At 44.6% G+C, this 24,252-nt stretch overlaps 1 protein-coding gene across 2 annotated transcripts in view; it reads right to left on the reverse strand.

Moving 5' to 3' along the window:
* Window positions 1-1,013: 1,013 nt before the first annotated feature.
* Window positions 1,014-24,252, reverse strand: part of LOC134528241 (UBX domain-containing protein 4) — a 30,875-nt gene continuing 7,636 nt past the window's right edge. For both annotated transcript variants that reach the window (XM_063361681.1, XM_063361682.1), the window contains exons 4-11: window positions 21,909-22,058; window positions 21,357-21,472; window positions 10,199-10,368; window positions 8,818-8,925; window positions 7,792-7,914; window positions 6,098-6,209; window positions 2,688-2,881; window positions 1,014-1,375 (exon numbers count right to left, since the gene is read on the reverse strand). In XM_063361681.1, the coding sequence (XP_063217751.1) occupies window positions 1,243-1,375; window positions 2,688-2,881; window positions 6,098-6,209; window positions 7,792-7,914; window positions 8,818-8,925; window positions 10,199-10,368; window positions 21,357-21,472; window positions 21,909-22,058 (1,106 nt within the window). In that variant the 3' untranslated portion in view covers window positions 1,014-1,242. The remainder of the gene's footprint in view (window positions 1,376-2,687; window positions 2,882-6,097; window positions 6,210-7,791; window positions 7,915-8,817; window positions 8,926-10,198; window positions 10,369-21,356; window positions 21,473-21,908; window positions 22,059-24,252) is intronic.

A 24,252-nucleotide genomic window follows, 5' to 3' on the forward strand; every position in this document is an offset into this window, starting at 1 on the left:
AAAAACGTTTTTAAAAGAAAATTTACACATCAGACAACTTAAGTGGAACCTCGTTACTACGAGAGCTGACAACCGCGGCAAAAAGTCTCGTAACGAGTACTCGTAATAACCGAATATAAAAAATTAAAGTCAAGTTAGATTCTGTACCGTCCAAACAGTCTTAATTTCACACCGTAACTTGAAAACGGTGCACTATAGTGAAAAGACGTGTCAAATAAAAGTTGTAGCAAATTAAATTACGAATAGAAAGTGTCTCCACGGAATTTTTTGTATCTACAACGGTTTTTGATTTAATCGCGAATTAAATGGCCTGATACAAAGACAGGCGCCGTTCAAGATCATGGCGGGAAGGTATGTGAAGCGGTGAAAAAACAGAAAGAAAAGGGAGCAAAGGAAGGAAGAAAGGAAGGGTGTTGGCTGGTCTATTTTTAGATTTACCCCTCGGCCGACTTAGGTTGGGAAACAACTGGCGCCGTCACCAGTCCTTCCACCCAGTCCATCTGGCGCCAGCCCACGTAGCCACATAGCTGTCTGTATTTACTGCGTGAACATTATTTTTTTAACTGATGGTGTTTTTCCTTTTGAAGATGCCATTCAAATCACTCGTACTTAAGAAAGGGCCAACAAGGAGGCACTCGTAATAACAGGTTTAATTTACCATGATTTACGTAGTCAAACTGACGGTGCATTACAAAACTGTCGTAACAACGAAGGTCTCGTAGTATCCTGTACTCGTAATAATGAGGTTCCACTGCACGTATTTAGGTTAATTAAATAAGAGGTAATGTCCGCATAAATATTAGATTTATATTTTAAAATACATAGTTTTATACTGAAAAAATACCCACACAAAGCGCTCGGAATCTAATAGCGGGACCAAAAAATCATGCGAAGTTTACGCGAGAGTTTTTTTTATCCAAATTTTGACGACCAAAAATATGGGTGCGATGATTACGCGAGTGCGACGATTATGCGATAAAAGAGGGTACGCACATTAAAAAAAATTACAGCAATTTAAATCACTCACATTTAAATTTATTCATATTTTAGCACCCATGTATTTTTTAACAAAGTATATACAAAATTGGTTTCTAGAAGTGTATACAGCTTGAATTATTGCTAACAATTTTGATACTCCCAAATATTTGCAGAAAATTGTGTCTGAAAACAAGTTTTAATATGTACGTAAAACCATAGCATTTGAAGATTATACACATAAAATACAATAGCCAAACAAAATGTTCACATTTGTTGGGTTGAATTTCCATTCCAGGTGTTGTTCTCATCATCACTTGAATCTTGCTGGTTTGACAAACGATGAACATTCCCTTCCCTGCGAATAGCGGACTCTCGCACATTACGACGCCTTAAGTTCCTGTGGAAAAGATAAAAATTATTGTTCTAAGTTATCAACCAAAATATTAAACAGCGGTATGTTTCTGTGATGGAACATCACACTATTCCCTAGATTTTTTTGTAGGGATGGACAGAATCGTACGATTTAAATACGTAACTAAAATAACTCACTTTAAGGCACACATTTTCAGATCCCTACAAGTGGTTTTACATTTATTAAAAATTAAGTAAAAAGTATTTTCATACTGACTATTAAAACTTAGGTTCTTTTTCAGATACTCAGAGTGTCTATAACACAGGATGAACCAATTTGAAGACTTCACCACAACCTTTTAGTGAAACTATCTTACAACTTGGGGCAGTATTCCAAGCGGTTCGTATAGGTTAGCAAATAAGCACTGCCATGTTGGAACACAACTGTAACTTAACTTGTGGACTATATTCCAGAACGTGCCCAAACTGAATCCCAGTAAGAAAAAAAATCAGCAGCCATTTTAATAAATGGTGCCCTGTGCGAGGTTATAAACAGTTGTGCATCGCTGAACAAGCACGCTACTTGACGTGTCTCTACACATTTGTTTATTTATGTTTACAGGAGAGAAAAAAAAAACCAATGGATCTTGTTTAAACCTGACGATAGTCTTTTGTAATTCTTATCAACATTTGGCAACAAAGTTTTTGTAACTGAAAAATGTTTCATGTCATGCAGGATATAAAATGATTTATTTATATACACATACATACTATAATTCATTTTGTGTTATATTAAGTAAAAACTAAGAACTATAGGCCTACTTTGTATGAAATAACCAAAACCAAAGGACCGAGATATGTATGAGAAGTTATAGAAATTACTCAAACAAACAATATTTAATTTGTTTTACATAAATTATAACGTTCATAATACAATAATACTTTTTATAAAAATGTTACTATCATCACCACTGTTGGGTTTTTTACCTGCTACTAAAAATACTCTAAAACAAATACGTTCAGAACAATAAATATAAATTGGTGATCATTTGTGGATTAAAAGTGATTCATAAGAGATGCACAATAAAATAAAATAAATTAATTTTTCCCATCTATGAACTTTGAATCAATGTTTTGTCTGGAAATAACGACATTACTTGAATTTCAAAAATTAAAAGATTAGTTTTGTTATGATTGGAATTAAGTTTTGGTTAAAAGCTGCTTAGGTAATTCCATGATATAACTTTCATTTTGGTGTTATGCTGTGTATTAGCATGGTTTTCGGTGTTATTTTCGATTTCATCTGAATTCACTATTTAATCTCGCTCAGAGTAAACCCTAACGAACGAGCAACTTACTGCTGTGAGGTGGACTCCCTGGGCTGCGCTTGGCTCCCGTCGCCCGGCTGAGCTGCCGCTCCATCGTACTTCTGGCCGAATATAAGCCCCCGCACGTATGTGAGGATGGAGAGCACCGGAGCGATCAGCGTCCACATGAAGCGCTTCGCCACGCTCAGGTCCATAGACGAGGCTGGCGACGAGTGCACGCCAGCCTGCCAGGAAACAAGTCAATCATCAAAAAATATTGTTTTTTTTTTTAAATAAAAAAAAAGTACAGACACCATTATTTCAATCACCACCAAATTTGCAGGGTCAAGATTTTATGAATTCTGTTTCACGGTGGCCACTCTTTTGGCAGAAAAAAATTCCAGATTTATTCCAGGATTTTTTAAAAATAATTTTCATTACATTTTAGTACATTAACAAAAATATACATAACCGAACGTTTTAGTTACATAAGAGCTAAAAAAACCAAACAAAACATTTAATATTACATGTGACCATAATCCATTAAATCTTAGATAAATAAAAAAGGAACATTAAAATAAAAATTATTTCTGTAAGACTATGTTACTTCTATGATGAAAGTGTTTTTCCTTAACATGATTTAGTAGTACTTGTATGTTGTTACAACTATGTGAGTAGCAATCAACAGCAAATTTTAAGAAAAGATACCATGACCGTATAAATAATTCAGAAAACCACATGGGCATAACTAAAATTACTTCAGCAGCTGCCAGGGATGAGAAAAAAAAGTTTATATTTACAATAATTATTAACATAAACAAAAAATTCTCATCATTGTTAGCAGAACTACGTCCCTAGCTTTAAATTATTAAATACTTTCAGAAGATCACTTTAATACTTGCTGTAGAACAAATACAGTTGAAAACATAAATGTAATGAAAAAAAAACCTCTTTATGAACAGATATCAATCTATGTTCTTTACCATGTGTGCTGTACTAAATAGCTACATGCTGCTTAAAAGAAAAGAAAGAAAAAATAATACCTATAACTATATTCACTTTTATGTACAACGTAACATTTTTGGTTTTATTCTGCAAATGAAACCCTCCAGTCTTTCAGGTGTCGTATCAGGATATTATTGGTTTTCGGCAGTGGCTTAACCTGGATGTGATGCATCTGCACAACCTCGTGGAGTCACTTCCTAACCACCTCCGAATCAAGGCAGTTATTAAGTCCAGAGGCAAGTTACACTGTATTAAATGATGCTTGAAATGATTTCTCCACTGGTGACTACATTGGGGATATAAGAGCTTGTTTGCTTCATTAACACGGGAGACAGCCACGTAGAGCTGGTCAAGCGAAAAGCAACTGACACTTAAGGTCCACGTCCGCACATCGGAGAGTATGGCATTGTGCTTTATTTATGGTCATGGCAAAAAATAAGCTCACTGGGAATTGTACACGCTTAAAGCAAAATGAATTGATAGGAATAAGCATCAATCAGTGTGTAAAAACTTACTTGCCTGCACCACTTCCCGTCAAAATTTCTGCCTCTATGATGTTACTTTGGAGAGAATGTAAAAAGAACACACCCAAATCACAAAGCAAACTCAATAAATTAGTTTACTCTAGCTAAGAAGTCAAATATAAATAAAACCTATCAGGAGTCCCAAAGCAACTTTAAGTTTTTAATAACCAAATCACACAGTGAAATCAGTAAATCCATACATCCTAGCCAAGTAAATTCAATGTTAGTTTGTATACATAAAAAGATTGCGGTGCTTAATTCTGTCACTGAGGTAAAAAAACTAACAAAGCCATCTATTGGTTCTTTGGTATTCTATGCTCTGATGATAGTGTCACTGAGGTAATTATCTGAAAACTTCTGAGAGTGCCTTTTAAAAAGCAACTAATGACACACTATCTTAGGATTTTTCTACAAACTATACTAAGCTGAGCAGACTTCTGAAACTTTAAATTAAGATTTTTTTTTCTGTATACCAATTTTGATGAAATAAAACCTACATGTTGCCCCAAGCTATGCTCACGTTACCTGTGAAAACCCCATGAAAATTCATGTAGTAGTTTTGGAGATTAGCGAGTTCAAACAGAAAAACACAAAGTTTTTAAAAATTCTTATTGTATTCTGTTACAATCAGTTTTTGGCAAATATTTTCAATGTCCAGACATGATGGTTCTACAGTTTTATTATAGTATAGAAGGTATGGCACTTAAATCTTTTATGATACTTATTTCACCAAATAAGAGCAATTTGGACTGGAAAGTGATGAGCTTTAACAACATAATAATTTGTAACAAGAATGTCTAAAACAACTTCTCAGAGCAATAAAAATAACTTAACAAGTATATGCACATTTAAAAAATGTACCAATGTTGTAATGTAAAAATTATTTATTTATAACAGTTTTTTTTTAAATCTATTGTTTTTAATTTTTCACATACATTTTGGTACAAACTTTATGCTAAATGAATTACATTTATTATAATATATTATAAGAGATAACGTTTAGGTGTTTTGAAATAGATTAAAAATGCTGACTAATTTCATGATTTTAAGTGAATTGGTGCTTCATGGTGTATTAACTTGATTTTGGCATTATATGGTGTTTTCAACTGTTTGTTGATGTTATTTCAGTTTTATCGCAAATCACCCTTTAATCTTGTTCCTACTAATAAAACAAAAAAAAAAAAATGATGGGACAAATCCTAATGTTCTCGAATTTAAATCACAAAGAGTACCTAAAATTTTACCCTCAAATACAAACTAGGTCTTAAGGATCAAAAAGAAAATAATAATAATAATAAAAAAAAACAAAAAAAAACATTAACTATGATTTCGAAACATTCAACCCTTAAAATGTTTGTTTCATGAATTAAGTTTCTCAAACCAATATGCTGCGATTTTATTTACATAATTACACATTAAAAAAAACAATATCTTGGGGAACAGTAATAAGATAGGCATGGCAAAAAGAACTCAAAAAGACCTAGTAAATGTCAGATTTGACAGTGAATTTACTGCATTCCCTGGATTTTTCTTAGAATATTTTTCCTCAAATTTCAAAGTTATCAATTACTAGAAATTTGATGGTATTGAAGGTTCGAGGATTCAACTGGCCAATCACTAAATAAAATATTCACAAATTGAAGCCTTACTACTCACTGGAAAATAGTACGGCCTATACAGACATGTAAAATTTCCAGCTAGTATTAACATTTTGTAATCAACTTATGTTAGTATCCCTGTAAAAAAAAACATAAAAAATTATACTTGCCTGAAGATACAGAACATCAGAATTGTCTTATCCTTGCATAAATATAGTTTTACAAATAATTGCAAATGACAAACTGATACAGGCTGTTTCGTATTTGAGGGTTTTATTGGCTAAAACATTACACAGAGACCGTTCAACTGCGAACCAACTGAAGCAGGACTAACCGGAACGACCAGGATGACTGCAGTTGGAGTAAGCTGTAAGTCCTGAAGAGTGGTGCCGTTATCAGACGGCGTCAAGTCTCGCCGTGGGAACGTTGTGGACAGAGTGAAATCTCTGAGGAACAAATAAACTTACAAAATTACTTCTTGATGATGCCACAACTCGTAATATGATTTATAATTATAACTTCAATACAATGAGCTGATTTTGAAGGATTTCTCGCCAAAGTATTTATTTTAGACTCCTACATGATGTTTTACATTAAATAACAGTTCAGTGTTAAGTACTTTAAATATATGGCTTCGTTAGAAAGTACCAAAAATGTGTGTTTTGTTTTTAGGTGCATTGTAGAGGTATTTTCACTGTACACTAACCTGTCAAAGTAACGCTATTCGATTTCCAGGGTTTTGAAGTAGGTAATAAAGCCAATAAATTACGACATGATTTGAAGTAACACGGTAACAACAGATTCAAATTAGCAGTTATTTCAATTTACATTAATTTTTATTCTTGAGCACGCACAATGGCAACGGTACTTGGTATTCTTGTAACATTCAAAACAATGCAACGAATTAATAATAGGACAAATCAAAAGAACAATATTTTGCTCTTTCCTTAATGGCTACTCGCTTCCTGCATTACGTATTTACTTTGGCCCATTTAATACAATAGTTCAATGGTGTATTAGCTAGAAATTATCTCCGATGTCCGATTATTCAGGCCATGTTTATATTACACCACCGCACATGCAGCAGGCCTGGTAAGAAAAACCAGAAGCTTTGAGGGATAGTTACCTCGTGCATACCAGAATATGCTAGTGGTAAATCATGGCAGACACACATTTAGTAAACAACAGAGTTGTAATTACATCACAAGTTAAATAATATCTATAACTATAAAGAGAATGTTGAGTTTATTTTTTTAAATCTTACTAGAACTGAAGTATATTTTCTATATTAACAGCAATATATTTTTTTAACTCAGGTATGTTAGTGCCTACTTTGGAATGTTATGAGTAAGACCTGCTAAGTAAATAATGCTGACCGTAAATTTTTTTCTCACAGTAATTTAACTTTACATTTTTTAAACTCAAAATGTTATTCAAATTTATAAAAAACAAACACTCCTTTTGGTTTTACTCACTTTAAGATTAGAATTTAGGACTTGTCAAATGTTTCTTTTCCCCACCGCACCCTAGCACAAAGGACAGTGCCCTTGGCAAGATAATAAATCAAGGGTGCTACAGATAAATTTTAACGAACCATTTTACAAATTTTACAGCAGAACATACACAAAGTAGTAGAGGAAAAACCTGTTAAAAAGTTTTACAAGATACTTAGATGTATAGATTAAAAGGATTTTTTTTTATTGGTAAAATTGTATTTTTATATGTCCAGTGCAAAGTTATTTTAACTTATTATTTAAATTATTATATAATTTTCTTAAGTGTTAATATATTAAGAATGTTTTATTGTATTTAATATTTGATTGCTATTACTTTGTGTTGCTTACACATCATATGTTAGTACTAGTTAAGTGCAAGAGAAGGCGTACATGTCTTTGCTGCACCAAACAAGGTCGCCTAATATAATAATTTTTTTCAAGAAACGGCACAACGTACATGTGGGGCCCTTTAAAACACTGATTTTTCGTCAGAGCATGAGCGGCGAATGCGAGTGCTCGCTGCCTCACTGACCTGCTCGGCAGCGGAATGTTACCGATGACGTAGCGACGGACCTCCGCCAGTGTGCTGCTGGCTGCGAACTGGTGGGAGTTGGTCGTGCCGTCCGGCAAGCGGAACTGGATGCGGGCCACATCGCTGCAATCACCACAGCATCGTAAGTTCTTCCCGCTTGTGACAAACCAGCTCTGGGCTAGTGCCTCAAAAACACAACCGTACTAGTATTACAGTAAAAGGTTCTGCACATTTTGTAATCCAGACGGAACCAATCGAGCCACTCACATCCAGATTTTTCAGGTATAGTCTGTCTCACTCTTACATTGCAGTACAGAGCAAATAGCCAGCTTGCTATCACCTGGGTTGTTTACAATTTGTATACTATCAATAATTATAATAAAGTTTGGTATTTTTTTTAATTTTATTATTTGTTGATATTCATAAAATCATCAAATAGTATCTTTTGATAGAATTATTATAGTTGTATAAATTCTGAAAGAAAAAAAATTATCACTTTCAAACACCAATCATTATTTCAAAAGAGAAACTATTAGTAGCATTCAAGTCACTATTAATAAAAATACGTTTCACTTATTAGGTCATATGGCCAAACAGAACCAAAATTTATAATATTAATTATTAACATACATAAAATATTTAATGGCGAAAATGTTTGAAACCAAGATGGCGTCTTTCCGTTACATTTACTTCACAAGTAAGAATTGACCCTTATGTGTGTGTGGGGGGGGGGGGGGGAAGGGGGGGGGGGGCATCCAGAGAATATGTAACAAAAATGAAAATGCAAACAGAACATTGCATACCCCATTTAATAGTGAAATTGACTAAGCACTAAAACTCTATCTGAATTTTTTTTCTCCTCCCCCACAGTCTGAGTGATAGCAGACTGGAGCACAAAATTTTCCCCTCAAATTACTGCCACAGGAAAGTTTCCATGATTTTTCCAGTATTAAAATAAAATTCCCTGACTTTCCCTGACCAATTTCAACTTCCCTGACTTTTCCAGACTGTGCAAAGTGAACTGACCTCTGAGATTGGTAGGACTGTCTCGAGTCTGCTGCTTGGCTGGCCACTCTCTCCCTGGCCTCCTGCTCTTGCTTCCTCGCAGTGTTGAACCTCGCTGCCCTTTCCGCTCTGGAACGGTTCACAAGCTATTAGCCTGCGGTCTCTTGCACATTCTGAACACCTTTACAACTAGGTGAACCCGCCTGGTCAGGGGTGTATTTGTGTTGGCGAAGCAGGACGATGGGTGCGACGCTTGCTGCTGCTTCTAGTGCGGTGTCGCCTCTAAGTGCAAGGCTAACAACTGGCGGCAGTCTTCTCGTCATTCACAGAGCGACTATGTAATATGCGAGGTAACCATAACATTATATGGCAGAGAAGTAAGGGTAAAGGAGTAATGCAAGGCCCGTGAGTAACCATTACATTATATGACAGAGAAGTAATGGTAAAAGTGTAATGAAGGCCTTTGAGTGCTTTGAAGAATTTCTACCAGGTATTTCATGTCTAAAAATTATTCTGAAAACTTGTGTTTTAGCCATTTTCACTCTCCTATAAAATACACTATAAAAACCAAAAAACTAAAACTAAACAACCCATTCTCCTTCAGTGTATTCTTAAATACATTTTGTAAACAGACACCACTCAATTTAAATCGCGTGGTTTCTTTTGAACTCTGCATATAATATTGCGATCGGGTAGGCAAGGCCCTTAATTAATTATTTAGTTCAGACTAAAGAACGTGTTACATCGCAATTGAAAAACACAGTATAAAATAGGTGCAGGAAACAACAGATTAAAACTCTCTTGAATAAATAAAATGCCAAACAATTTATAATAAAAAAAACCTAAATCTGATCAATTTTGTATAATGCATGATAACAATAAAGAACAAAGGGTATAAAAAAAATTTGTAAATCTAACAGTGGTTAGCTGTAAGAGTAAATGGCAGATCTGAAGAGTGTGTGAGAAAGCACGACAAGTGATGAAAGCACGGAGGAACACAGAGGCAGCCATCATGACATAGCCACAGGCTGGAAATAGTGGGTCAAAGAGAAGGAGGAAAAAGAGAAGAAAGAAATGGATAGAGCATAATACCTGGACATTGAGGTTATTAGAGACGATGAATGGTGACGAGATGCTAATGGAGCAGACAGAATGAATAAGTGGGGGGAAAACCTACCGGAACATGGTAATATCTGCTATGCTTCCCAATTGCAAAACAATCCAGGTTCAACTTCCGGAATAGAACCGAGATTGCATTGGAGCATTGGAGGAAAGCTCTAATGATCTGACCCACTCAATTACCGTGGTCCCCAAGAGAACAAGGACAAAGTGGATTGAGAGAGAGAGAAAGAGAGAGAGGTCCGAAACTGGGGACGCGGGCCGAGAGTGTTCAGCCACGTACTTGTCCTCCTCGATCTGCCTGCGCACTCGCTCCTTGGCCGCCTCCGCCTCCTGCTTCTCCCGCTGCCGCTCCTCCAGCAGCCTCTTCATCTCCTGCTCCTGCTGCCAGCGCCGCAGCTTCTGCACGTCCTGCCCCACTTTCCTGCGCTCCAGCTCCTTCTCTCGTTCCTTCTGCTCCACACGGACCAACCGGCTCACTTCATGATCACGTGAATGTTCAACACGTGGATGGACGCTCAAGTCTCTCCGTATCCAACGAGCAAAGGACAATATTTACAAAAACTAATGAGTCGAGTAGTTTCCGTAAGGGGAAAGCTCTGCCACATTCGTTTCAACAGTTGTTATGGCATAACTGTTTTTCGCGTTTAGTATCGAAAATCTGCTTTCAGTAAAGAACAGATCACACAATTACAAGATTGACGAAATACCATAAAATAATGTTTATTGAAAGTATTATTAAAGATGAAGTAATTTTAAAAAATGAATTAAAATACCAATGCCAATAACTTAACAGGTTGAACAATTTGTAGCAGCCAGTCACTTTAAACTTCAGGTATTCCATTAAATTATTTTAATAGAGCCAAATTTTGTAAATTAAATGAAAGAAAATTTTTACAGCCTAAATATTAGTGGTGCACCGATATGACTTTACCGATTACCGATTCGATTACCGATTATGAGAGCAATAATCGGCAGATACCAATTCAGTTACCGATTATAATGAACAAATTTTTTTAAGTGTAATAATGCACACAAAATTTTTTATTCCCATGTGAATTTAATTACAAGGGTAGGTAAAATTGAGAATACAGTTATAATAACAGTATAAAAATATATAAAATACACTATTAAGTCATTGCAAAGTGTAAATTAATTTAACTTCTATTTATATTTGTTATTGTAAACAACTTGAACTACAGTCTAATAATTGTAATTTACAATGGGTAAGTTTTTGTTGCGGAAAACAAGCATTATTATTGACTATCACATAAGGTTGCATGGAGAAATTACCGTTTAACAATGTAAACATGTTGCTATATTTTGTTCACTTGAGTTTATAGAAAAATGTTTCCACACTTCACTTTTTTTCTCCCTAGTCGCCATCTCACTATAATTATATAAAAATGACTCAAAACCAATTCTAGCACATGTGATTTTATTAATTTTGACTGAATATATAAAATTATAAATACTTTTTCACTTTTCACGTCACATACAAATAACACAACAACGGACAATGTTACCAAAGATGTCCATAACGAGTTTGTAAAACGCAGTGATAAATTCTGAAAGGTAATAGGGACCATGATTTTGAACGCTACTACGACTCGAAAAGATCGATTCTCATAGAATCCACTGCAACTGCTTGTGGTATTTTGATTGCGTGCCATCTATTTTACGTCTCTGGCTATAGGTAATGTACAAGGCCACTAAACAAAAGACAGAACAAAAGACGAAACGTAAATAAACGTGTAGGAAAAATGTATTTTTTTGTTGTTAGAGGCAATGAGATTTATTAACCTTAACGAAATATCTGTAATCATGATATGACGGAGTTAAATGAATTTTGTAATATATACAATGACGACAGTCGTCGTACCCTCCCAGATACAGAGGCCGTACCTGGCCACCGACGCGGGCCTGAGGGGGGCTGTTTTCCCCCCCAGTGAACCCCAGTGAACCCCAGTGTGTGCATCGGCTAGGGACGCACCCGCGTGCGCCCTAGCACGCCAGTGTTTTTATGTAAATAATTCCGTGGATATATGTTTCTTTCTAAATGACAGTGACTTTGTTTAAGGGTGTAAATAGTGTAACTGTTATGTATGTATTAACTATCGGCGACTATCGTGTAATTCTTGTAAACGTATCGCAGTGTCTGTATGTAAGCGCGGCCTGGCGCTCATCCGCGTCGCGAGGGGTGGCGCTCTCCCACGCCGGCCGATTTCCCCTCCACTCCCCCGCGGCCCGCGCGCGACGGTCCGCGGACGTGCGGGGGAGAGCAGTAGTTGAACTCAGGACTCGAGCAGCGGCGGACGTGCGCTCCGCTCCGCGCTGATCGCGAGACGGGTGTCGAGCTCACGGTCCGGCGACTCAGCCGTAGGACGAGCATCTTTCGCAGCAGCCGTGCTGCCCACGACGAGCCGCCCACGCGAGTGGGTGCCTGAGTTGCGAGTACGTAAGTTACGACGCGCATCACGCATTACGGGACGCGTAAGCTTCGTTACGCGTCGCAGGACTTCCGCAGACGTTACGAGTCAGTACGTAAGAACCGCGCACGCATCACGTGTCTTAGTGTGGGGCGTAGTTACCCTTTGCCGAACCATCGCCGACGTTACGAGTCAGTACGTAGGGACCGCGCACGCGTCACGTGCCATTACAACACAGTTGTCTATCAGGAACTTTGTTACGTGGATAAAAGCCAGTACGCGTCGGGACGAGTGGGCCGTACGAGACGGTCACCGGGAGTCCGGGTCATCGTGGGAGAGGCGCGCAACCCGCGACGGATCCGCCAGGCCGCGGCAAGCTCTCTGAACGCAATAAAAGAGCTCGTGAACCGATTAACAGCGAGTGGTCCTTTCACTCTACCTGTCACTCTACCTCACCATCCCTCCAGGTCCCGGCCACGTCGGCCTGGACCCACACCTCTCCGACGAGAGCAGCACGGGCATAACGGACATTACAAGCAAACAGGGAAATAGGGACCAGAAGCCGAGGGACGTCATTTGGCGCCCAACTAGTGTGGCCGTAAGCATACGCAAGCGCACGCAAGCACACGCAAGCGCACGCAAGCGCGCAGGTGCAGGACAGGACGGAAGCAGGTGCGGCCGCGCGGCGTGGGAGCGGCGCGAATTCGAGACGGCGCGCCGGCGGGAGATAACGCGGCGCGGGAACGTCGCGAACCGGAGACGTTCGGCGGGAGATATCGCGGCGCGGGAACGGCGCGAATACGAGACGTTTCGGCGAGAGATAACGCGTCGTGAGGGCGACAGAAATACAAGACGGCGGCGCAGCGGTATCCCGGACTGAAGATAACGCGCCGGGTAGGATTGTATTGTATTACTGGGAGAGATTGTGTTCATGATCCGCGTGTCAGTAGCTCCGAGAGGACAGAATGGCGTGGAAATAGGCGGGACAAGGGAGAGACGATCTAATAAGTTTCGAAACAGACTTGCATGAGGAAGGAGGCTCCGCGAAAATGGACGTAAAAGACGAAGTGTGCGGGTCCGGCGGCGCGGCCGAAGGCGCGAAGAGCACGGACAGCACGGACAAGGACTGTAAACGGGAACAGGGGGGCAGGCCCGCGGACATGGAGGGGCCAGTAGTGCGATACGTGAACACGCAGTTCGAGTTGCCAGTGTTTGCGGGGAGAGACGAGGACCCGCGGGAGTTTTTGCGGGAGTGTGAACACCTCTTAAAACTGTACGAAGTGCGACGGGCGGAGTGGGCGTCGCGAGTGGCGGGACAGCTCCGCGGCGAGGCAAGGAACTGGTGGTCAATGGCTGGGAGTTTCGATACCGAGTGGGGACATTTTGTACGCCAAGTCAGGACCAGGTTTGATAACGATCAGGCGCGGGCAATGTGTTTGCGGACATTTTACTGCCGAAACCAGGAGGAGGACGAGAGTGCGGAGCAGTTCATTTACGAGAAGTTACGCATGTTCCGCCGATTGGGAATGAGTGAGGACGTGAGTGCGGCGTTGCCAACTATTGTCGAACAATTGCTACCAGAGTTCCGTCCCTTCATGAGAACGGCGGCTGGTCGTGACACGGAGGAGTTCGTGGCCCTCGCCCGCGTGATCGAACGTGACATGTCGCAGTGGAGGACGGCGCTCAGGGGCGCGAGAACCCCCCGTGCCCGCTCGGGGCCGCGGGGGGTGACCGTCACAGAGGTCACGGACAGTGACTTGGCCGTGGTGAGCTACGCCGGCGGCGCGGGACCGCGCAAGACAATAGACCGGGGTGGCACCAGGGATCGTCCGGAATCAGCTGCGGCAGGAAGGGGACGCCACGAGCGGACAGCTACGAGAGAGAGGGATGAACGTCCGCCGCGATGCCCATTTTGCCCGGAGGCGTACCATTGGCATCGCCTCTGCCCCACCAGAGCCGCGTGGGAGGAGGCGCGCGAAGGCAGCACGTCGCAAGCGGGAAACACAGGACCGGGGGCGGAGGGACAACTGGGTGCCGCTCCCCGGTTCGCCAGTCACCGGCAGACCCAGTAACCGACAGGACTCGTCGACCACCACCGGAGCCTACCACACCAACGCCGAGTACGCCGCAAGAGAGCGAGGGGCAACAGACCCGCTCCTCGCCAGCTGTCCCCGTGCCGGGGCAACCCCATGGACAGCCGAAGGCCGACACAACCACCGCGGCCCTGAGGCCGGTTATACCAGGGCCGGAACAGCCGCCTCGTCGACACGCCGTCGACGAGGTGGGCAACCGGAGCGGCAGCGCGGGCATTCCGCCAGCAGTCCCCGTGCGGGTCAACTGGATGCCGCCAGGACTCCGGGGCCGGACCAGCCGCTTCGTCGACATGCCGTCGGCGAGGTGGGCCACCAGAGCATCAGCGCAGGCATCCCGCCAGCAGTCCCCGTGCGGGGGCAACTGGATGCCGCCAAGATCACAGCGGCCCCGATGGAGGTTTTTCCGGGGCCGGACCAGCCGCCTCGTCGACCTGTTGTCGACGAGGTGGACCACCGGAACGTCAACACGTCGACGCCAGAGCGAGCCGCGGACCTCGCCGCGAGTTCCCCACGCCCGGACGGCCAGGCGGCCGGGGGCGGTGGGGGACAGACGACTGCACAGCTGGGGCAGGTCGGCCCCGAGGAGCCGGAGCTGCTGCAAGTTCCTGTCCGAGCTAACGGGCGGGAGATGCTGGCCCTGGTGGACACCGCCGCCAGCCGTACCTACATCGCGGCCCACCTGGTGGGAGCGGAGGCAGTGACACCGCGGAGGGAGCTGGTGCAGCTGGCCACCAGGGACGCTGTCGTCGCAGCAGGGGGCATCACTCAGGTAACATTGAGCATCGTTGGTCACGTTAGCCACATCGAGGCCTGGGTGGTCCCCGAGCTCCGCGAGGGGCAGATCCTGGGGGTCCCGTGGCTGCACGAGGTCGACGCCACCGTGGAAGTACGAGCCGGCCGGATGCACTTCGGCACCCGGGGGCGCTGGACGGTGTACGGCGTGCACCAGGTCCCCCCCAGTCCCCCTCAGTCGGTCATCCGCCTAGAGGATCTTCAGCACGGTGTCCCCGAGGAGTACGTCGACGTCATCAAGAATGTCCTCGCCTCCCAGGCACAGGTATTTGTGGCCGCGGACCGGCTACGATGGACGAACGTGACTGAGCACCGGATACCGATGGTACCGCACCGCCCCCCCTTTGAGAAGGTATACGGATTTGGCATCCGAGAACGGGGGGCCATACAGACTCAAATTGACGAGATGTTACGTGACGGGGTGATTGAACCCAGCACCTCCCCGTACAACTCGCGGGTGGTGCTGGCCACTAAGAAAGACGGAAGTCTACGCTTTTGCGTAAACTTCAAGGCGATAAACAAACTGACCATTCCCGCCCCGCCCCCGCAGATCAACATCACAGACGCTCTGGCAGGACTGCGGGACGCTACTATCTTCACGACACTTGACTTGAAATCGGGCTACTGGCAGGTGCCGGTATGCCCAGAGGACCGCCCCAAGACGGCATTTACAGCGCCAGACGGCCGACGTTACCAGTTCTGCGCCATGCCGTTTGGTCTCATGGACGCCCCTGCCACGTTCCAGGCACTGATGGTACGTGTTCTGGATGGGTACATTGGTGAGTTCGCCAGTGCCTATCTGGACGACGTTATCATATGGTCCAGGACGTGGGAGGAGCACGCGCACCATCTGGCACTGGTGCTAGAACGAATGGCCAGACACGGACTGACGTGTGCCCCAAAGAAATGCCACATTGGGGCCACAGAAATCGAGTTCCTGGGACACATAGTGACGTCGGAGGGGTGCCGGCCCCGACCTGAGCAGTTGGAGCTAATTGAGGGAAAGGGGGCACCGAAGACCAGGAAGCAGCTCCAGAAGCTGCTGGGGCTGCTCAACTGGCTGCGGTCCTTCGTCCCCGACTTCGCCACGGTGACGGCCCCGATGACGGACCTACTGTCGCCGAAGACTAAGTTCCGGTGGACCCCCGCCACGGACGAGGCCTTGCGACAGGTAAAGCACCGGTTCAGGAACTGTCACACGCTCTCACGCCTGGTGCCCAGCCGCCCCATCTTCATCCAGACAGATGCGAGTCAGGAGGGGATGGGGGCGGTGCTGTATCAGGTGGATGACCGGGGCGTGAGACGCGTGATCGAGTACGCCAGTGCTAAGTTTGGGCAGGCTGAGCGGAGGTATCACGTGAATGAGCAGGAGTGCCTGGCGGTGGTCTGGGCACTGCAGAGGTACCGTCACCACGTCGAGGGGCGCTCATTCACGCTGAGAACCGACAGCCAGTGCCTCCGCTGGTTAGACTCTGCTCAGGGCCGGAAGTCTAAGTTCACTCGGTGGGCCATGCTGATCCAGGAATTCTCGTTCACGGTCGAACACATTCCTGGACGTGAAAATCAGCTGGCCGACGAGCTGTCCCGTAATCCGGATCCTGAGAACGAGTTCCACGACGATCAGGGCTGGGAGGAAGTGCTCCTCCCTGAGCGTGGGCGCGGGGTAGAGGACTCGGTGCCGCGACCGTGCGCGTTGTACGCGCTGACAAGCTCCACTGCTCCTGCACCCGACGCGCGACCTGAGACAATGACTGACCTGCTCGCGTGGGTCCACGCAACGCAACTCCGGGACCCCGACACCCAGACTCGACTGACAGAGTGCGGGGAGGGGGTGGTACCGGGCTGCCGAAGTCTGAACGGGGTGCTCCAGACCAGGGGGGCTCACAGGACGAGCGGGTGGCGGACCCACGTGCCGCCCGAGGCGAGGCGCTGGGTCCTGAGCTACCTGCATGACCACCCCCTGGCAGGACACCCGGGTGCGGAACAGACGCTGCGGGAGGTCAGACGGACGTTCCACTGGCCTGGCGACGCGGCAGAAGTGAGACGCTACGTGCGGGCCTGCCTGCGTTGCCAGGAGCGGAAGTCCAGGCGACCCGACGGCAGGGAGCAGCAGGTTCCACGGCGGCCCCGAGATCCCTTCCACACTGTGGCGGTGGATATTATGGGGCCGTACCCTCGCACGTCCCGTGGTCGGCGATTCATTGTTGTGGTCACGGACGTCTTCTCCCGCTGGGCGGAGGCGTTCGCAGTACCAAACGTGAAGGCCGGCACCGTGATTGCCCTGCTCGAGCGCGAGTTCTTACCGCGATACGGGTACCCCGCGATCCTGCTGACGGATAACGGGGTGCAGTTCACGGGGAGAAGCTGGCGAATGTCCTGCGCGGGGTGGGGGGTGGAGCATCACACGACTCCCACCTACCATCCGCGTGCGAATCCGACCGAAAGGCGGAATCAGGACATTAAAACTCAGCTGCGCATCCGGTTGGACGAGGACCACACCAAGTGGGACCTGCACCTGCCGACGCTGCTGTTTTGCCTGCGCCGTCGGACGAACGCGGTCACGGGCCATTCCCCCGCTGAACTGGTGCAGGGCAGAAACCTCGCCCTGCCCGGGGAGGCGCGTTCACCCCCCGACTCACACGACGTAACCGCGCACGATCTGCGCGAAGACGCCCGACGTCGCCAAGCTGACTACCTGACTAGACGCACGCCGCAGACGCACCGACCCCCTGAACGTTTGGAGCCTGGTCAGCAGGTGTTTGTTAAGTGTCATCACCTGTCGGCTGGCGAGAGGGGTTTTTGCGCCAGTCTGGCCCCTAAGTGGGCAGGACCTCAGGAGATCGTAGACAGACTGGGGACCACCTCGTACCTCATGCGTCGCGCCGACGGACGGACGACTAAGGTACACAGGGACGACATTCGACTGATAGGCGACCCGCATGACGAGTACGACCACGACGACGGCGGACCAGTGGACAGTGACGGGGCCGAGAATGACGTCACCGAGGGTGTGCTGGCCGACCTTGGCACCCCTGTGGTGGCACCGCCGGAGCCGGATCAGGGACGTCGACGGGGACACGCCCACCCCAGGTCACAGCGGGGGGTTGGCAGGAACGTTGACGGGAACGACGACACACGGGACGGGACCGATGACAACGTCACAGTAGGTGTACTGGTCGACCTCGGTGACCCCGTGGTGACGCCACCGGAGCCGGATCAGGGACGTCGACGGGGACACGCCCACCCCAGGTCACAGCGGGGGGTTGGCAGGAACGTTGACGGGAACGACGACACACGGGACAGGACCGATGACAACGTCGCAGTAGGTGTACTGGTCGACCTCGGTGACCCCGTGGTGACGCCACAGGAGCTAGATCAGGGACGTCGACGGGGACACGCCCACCCCAGGTCACAGCGGGGGGTTGGCAGGAACGTTGACGGGGACGTCAACACCTGGGGCACGACACATGAACGGACCCACACGACGACTCCGACTCAGCCTCCTACAGGGGGACAGCAAGGGGGGGACGGCGGTTGGCGACTGTCAGGAGGGGGCGGGGACAGGACGCCCGTCAGAAGGGGCGGAAGGGGTCCGCGTGGCGCAAGCATGGCAGTTTTCCCCCCCAGTGAACCCCAGTGAACCCCAGTGAACCCCAGTGTGTGCATCGGCTAGGGACGCACCCGCGTGCGCCCTAGCACGCCAGTGTTTTTATGTAAATAATTCCGTGGATATATGTTTCTTTCTAAATGACAGTGACTTTGTTTAAGGGTGTAAATAGTGTAACTGTTATGTATGTATTAACTATCGGCAACTATCGTGTAATTCTTGTAAACGTATCGCAGTGTCTGTATGTAAGCGCGGCCTGGCGCTCATCCGCGTCGCGAGGGGTGGCGCTCTCCCACGCCGGCCGATTTCCCCTCCACTCCCCCGCGGCCCGCGCGCGACGGTCCGCGGACGAGCGGGGGAGAGCAGTAGTTGAACTCAGGACTCGAGCAGCGGCGGACGTGCGCTCCGCTCCGCGCTGATCGCGAGACGGGTGTCGAGCTCACGGTCCGGCGACTCAGCCGTAGGACGAGCATCTTTCGCAGCAGCCGTGCTGCCCACGACGAGCCGCCCACGCGAGTGGGTGCCTGAGTTGCGAGTACGTAAGTTACGACGCGCATCACGCATTACGGGACGCGTAAGCTTCGTTACGCGTCGCAGGACTTCCGCAGACGTTACGAGTCAGTACGTAAGAACCGCGCACGCATCACGTGTCTTAGTGTGGGGCGTAGTTACCCTTTGCCGAACCATCGCCGACGTTACGAGTCAGTAAGTAGGGACCGCGCACGCGTCACGTGCCATTACAACACAGTTGTCTATCAGGAACTTTGTTACGTGGATAAAAGCCAGTACGCGTCGGGACGAGTGGGCCGTACGAGACGGTCACCGGGAGTCCGGGTCATCGTGGGAGAGGCGCGCAACCCGCGACGGATCCGCCAGGCCGCGGCAAGCTCTCTGAACGCAATAAAAGAGCTCGTGAACCGATTAACAGCGAGTGGTCCTTTCACTCTACCTGTCACTCTACCTCACCATCCCTCCAGGTCCCGGCCACGTCGGCCTGGACCCACACCTCTCCGACGAGAGCAGCACGGGCATAACGGACATTACAAGCAAACAGGGAAATAGGGACCAGAAGCCGAGGGACGTCAACAAATATTACCGTATTTCGTCCTAAAATGTGTAACAAAATATTACACGGTAAAAATCTACTTAATTACGCCGGGACGTAGATAATCGGCAAAGTAATCGTTAAGATAATCGCCGATTTCGATTAATCGGTAAGTACCCATAATCGCCGATTACGATTCATCGGTATCCGCATCAGTGCACCACTACTAAATATTGTTGAAACCAACATGGCGTTTTTCGATATTTATCTCTCCCCTTTAATATCGCTTTCCTCATCGATAATTTTTGCTCGGTTATGTTTTGTATGTTTTTTTTTTTTTCACAACTAAAATTTATAAACTTAAACTTCAGGTTTTTACCACATGATAGGGATTGATACACCCTTTCCTCAAAGTAGCACTGTTTAATTAGCACGGTTTTGAAGTAACGATGCCAATAAATTACAACATGATTTGAAATAGCATGGTCTAAATTCAAAGTAGCGCTGTTTTCTTTCACGTGAATTTTTATTTCTGTGCGCACACAATAACAATGTGTAGCATTAAATAAAGCAACAAATATTTTCACTCAACAAACAATATTTTGGTATTTCCTTAATAGCTTCTCGCTTCCTTCATTGCATATTTAATTTCAAAGATGCCCATGTGTTTGGCCAACATTTATTTTAGGCTATTCCTCATGTGAACAGCAGCTGTGGAAAGTAGAGCTAGAATTTTTCAGGGCTAGTTTGCCTCGTACCTACTAGAATGCACTAGTGGTAAATCATAGCAGACATGCATTTAGTAAACCACAGTGTCGGGAATTACGTTAACAGGTTAAATGATCTTTCTAATAATAGAAAATTTTAAGTTTATGCCTTTTTTTAAATTCTTATATCAGAACTGAAATATATCTCCTATATGTATTAATAAAATTATTTTTAACTCACAAATGTTGTTAGCACTTACTTAAGAAGGAATGCTATGCCTAAGCTCTATTACGTAAACAATGTGGTACGTGAATTTTTATAAATTTAATTTTAGGTTGTGTAATCTCAAAATGTTATTTATTATTTATTTAAATATACTTCAAATGTATTTAGACATATATTTGTATTGTAAATTAAATGTAATATATTGATTAAAATGTTAGTCAGCAGGCAAACCTACCTGATTTGAAAACAAATTATTTTGTTTAACATGCACTCTTACAGAAAAACGTATTTGATTAGCGCTGTTGACAAGCGCTCTGATTTCCTCGAACGAATTAAGAGCGTGTACAAGATATTACAGGGCATTACTGAGTTTCTTTCATAACATAAATACATTACATAAAGAAAATAAAGAATACTATGTAAATTAAAGGATATGTCCTATATCTGACATGCATGAATTAAAGTTCATATTAAGAAAATAACTTTTACAACTACTTATGTGGCAGTATTACTAAACACTAAAATGTAACTGGCAGTCATACCTCTTCTTCCTCCTTCTGCTTCTGAGCTCGTTTCTTCTCCAACAACTCTTTAGCTCTCTCCATACGCTCTTCTCTGTCTTCACTGGACACAAGCTCACTCTTCCCATCTGCATTACCTATTAACATGGCAGTGCACACTATAGCTATTACTCTGTGTACCACAACCTACAGTTATAAGGAGATATCAATTCGTGACCACAAATCAGAATTTGGATATTTGCCAATGGATAAATATTTAATATATTTCTTAGTGCTTGCTCATCAGAGAGCTCAACATGTCTGGTCGAACTAGAACTGAAAGAATAGTTACTGATAACTGCCAGATCAAACTGCTTGAACAGTAGGACAAATTAATATAGAAATTTAGTAGGGGAAAAATATTATAATCTGAGTCAAACGTGAATTGTAAAAGACATAACTATAGCCAGCCAATTTTCTAAACGTCCTTTAATTTTCCACAGCAACTTCACAATGCACAACCAGTGGTACTGCATCGCAATATGCACAGAGAAATGCTGACACCAAGTTACCCCAACGCTGAGCGACTCGTACCTCCGGAGGAAGCTGTGCTGGATGAGGTGCTAGGTTCGAGTACCGACCTAGCTTCGATGGTTCTTCCCTCAGCTGCCGGGGCAGAGGGGGCTGAGGGGGCAGAAGGAGCCGGCTGGGGTTGGGGCGTCGCTGCACCAGGGGTTAGGGTGCCTGAAGAGAACACCAGTAAGGCCATGTTCAAAATCAAAGAAACATGAACGAGTGCACAGCAGGCCATGATCACTTCTGTGCACATGACCTGTGTGAAATCAGTTCACAATTGAAACAGTTCTTACTGTTGATTTCAGCCAATGAAATTTCGTGATGTATCAGACATCTGTTTATAGTTAATCAGTCTCACCACGACACTTTGTTTATTTACCATTTTTGCTAGTGACTTATAAGTAATAGCATTAATTAATTTTTATAGCAGGAATTACAACTGAGAATTGTAATATCTCAACAATTTCTTGCCACAATATGATTGATAAATATAAACAGTTCTCTAATCCTGCCAAAATGGCTTCCTACTCTACCCTCATTGGTTGTTGCGCCATGCATCCATAACAGAAATAACTTATATTAATTTATCTTCTATGCGCATGACCTGTCACTCATCCTATGCGTTACTGTTAATCAGTAAGTTCGAAAACATGGCAGTCGAATCTTGTGCGCATGACCTACTAATGTTACTGTTATTTTTTCAATTGTGCACCCAGCTTAATGACCCAACTAAAACAACCTGCAGGCTGGACGTCTCGACCGAAGTAAGGCATCAGAGACGATAACACACAATGACAAAGACAAGGAAGGTAAGGAAAGGAGTCACCATGGCCTATAGTAAGGTACCAGCCCAAGATTAACTTGAAAATATTTCGAAGAACCACTGTAAATCAAAAACCGGTTTGCTGGACCAGGATTTGAGCCCGGGTCCTCTGGAATCAGAGTCCAGTGTCTTAATAATGTGCCACCTCACTCCAACACACATCTACGTTACTACTAATTGGCGCACTGACAATCAACTAACATAAAAAAAAAAAACTTTTATAGGTAGCTAAAATTAAATCAATACAAAAAAAAAAAGCATGTAACTCAGTACACGTGATTGGCAATTCAAACCTCGACTCATACGTATACCGGGTAAAACTGCAGTGAGAAAGAGAGAAATAAGACAAATTTCTAAATAAACATGAATTAAAAATATTATTACTCACTTCAAAATAAACTCAAACCCTGCTGTGTTGCCCTCTGCCCAAATACTCCCTTACTAGATGCCAGCAAGTCGGGAAGATATCAGACGCAGGCGGGTCCCTACCGCTGCGACCCGCCTATCTCACAGCACGGCAGGGTTCAACCTGAGCCGCACGCCGCCACGTGGAGCCCGCTCAATGCATCGGAATCCGACAAGTTCTCTGCACCGACCGCAACTTAGTCTTCGTCCTTTTTCGCGTCAGAAACGTTTCACAAAGACGTCATCATAATTCGGCCTTGAAATTTTACTCCCATCGCATTCCAAAGAAGTTTCACTTCAAAAATAGTTCAGTGGCGACACTGTTCCAAATTACACTCTTGGTCACTAGTTGTGGACTCTGCTACCTGGGTGCCAATTGGTATGCAGCGCTTCAGAAGAGAATATACAATTTAGAAACTGCTTAAGATATCTGAGTGGTGTAGGTACAAAAAAACAAGCTTTTAAGGAATTTTGACAATATTAATAGATCTGTTCTCAAATTTAATTTGTAAAATCCATTTATGCAGGGTCAAAATAACAAACAGGTGTTACCAGAATAAATTATTTTGTATAAAAATTGTGGTACAAAATTTAAAAAAAATCATGGACTGGCTATGCATCTTATTTCTACGACATGAAATATTAATATTACCACTCAGTCTCACTGCACATCGTAAAGACTGCACACCAGTTCAGAGCCTTGCACTGATAGACAATTCCACATTATTTGTACCGGTGAACATCTATCATACATATAACTAACATCCTGACCAGGCAGCAACTGTTAGATAGGGAACTCATTAACCAATTTGCTATTGATTTAACAGAGTGTATCAAGCAGTGCTACTTTTTTTTATTTTTAAAAATTGTATAATGTAGTTAAAGGAAGAGACTATGATTGAAAGTGTTTCATTAATTGAAAGTCATTAGTCTGATGCAATTTCAGACGTGCATCTACTAATCATGTTTGGTGAAGTTGATGAATCCTTGCATTTGATTGTTTAAATCTTAGGAAATACCAACAAAATTTTAAGGTGAATAGGGAGGAGCTAACTTTCCTTAAAGGGTATTTTCTTTACTTTCTATATAAAATTTTAATTTTTTTTATAACTTTGAAACAACATTTAAATATAG

The sequence above is a fragment of the Bacillus rossius genome, chromosome 1, assembly GCF_032445375.1.
Source record: "Bacillus rossius redtenbacheri isolate Brsri chromosome 1, Brsri_v3, whole genome shotgun sequence".
Classification (NCBI taxonomy): Eukaryota; Metazoa; Arthropoda; class Insecta; order Phasmatodea; family Bacillidae; genus Bacillus; species Bacillus rossius.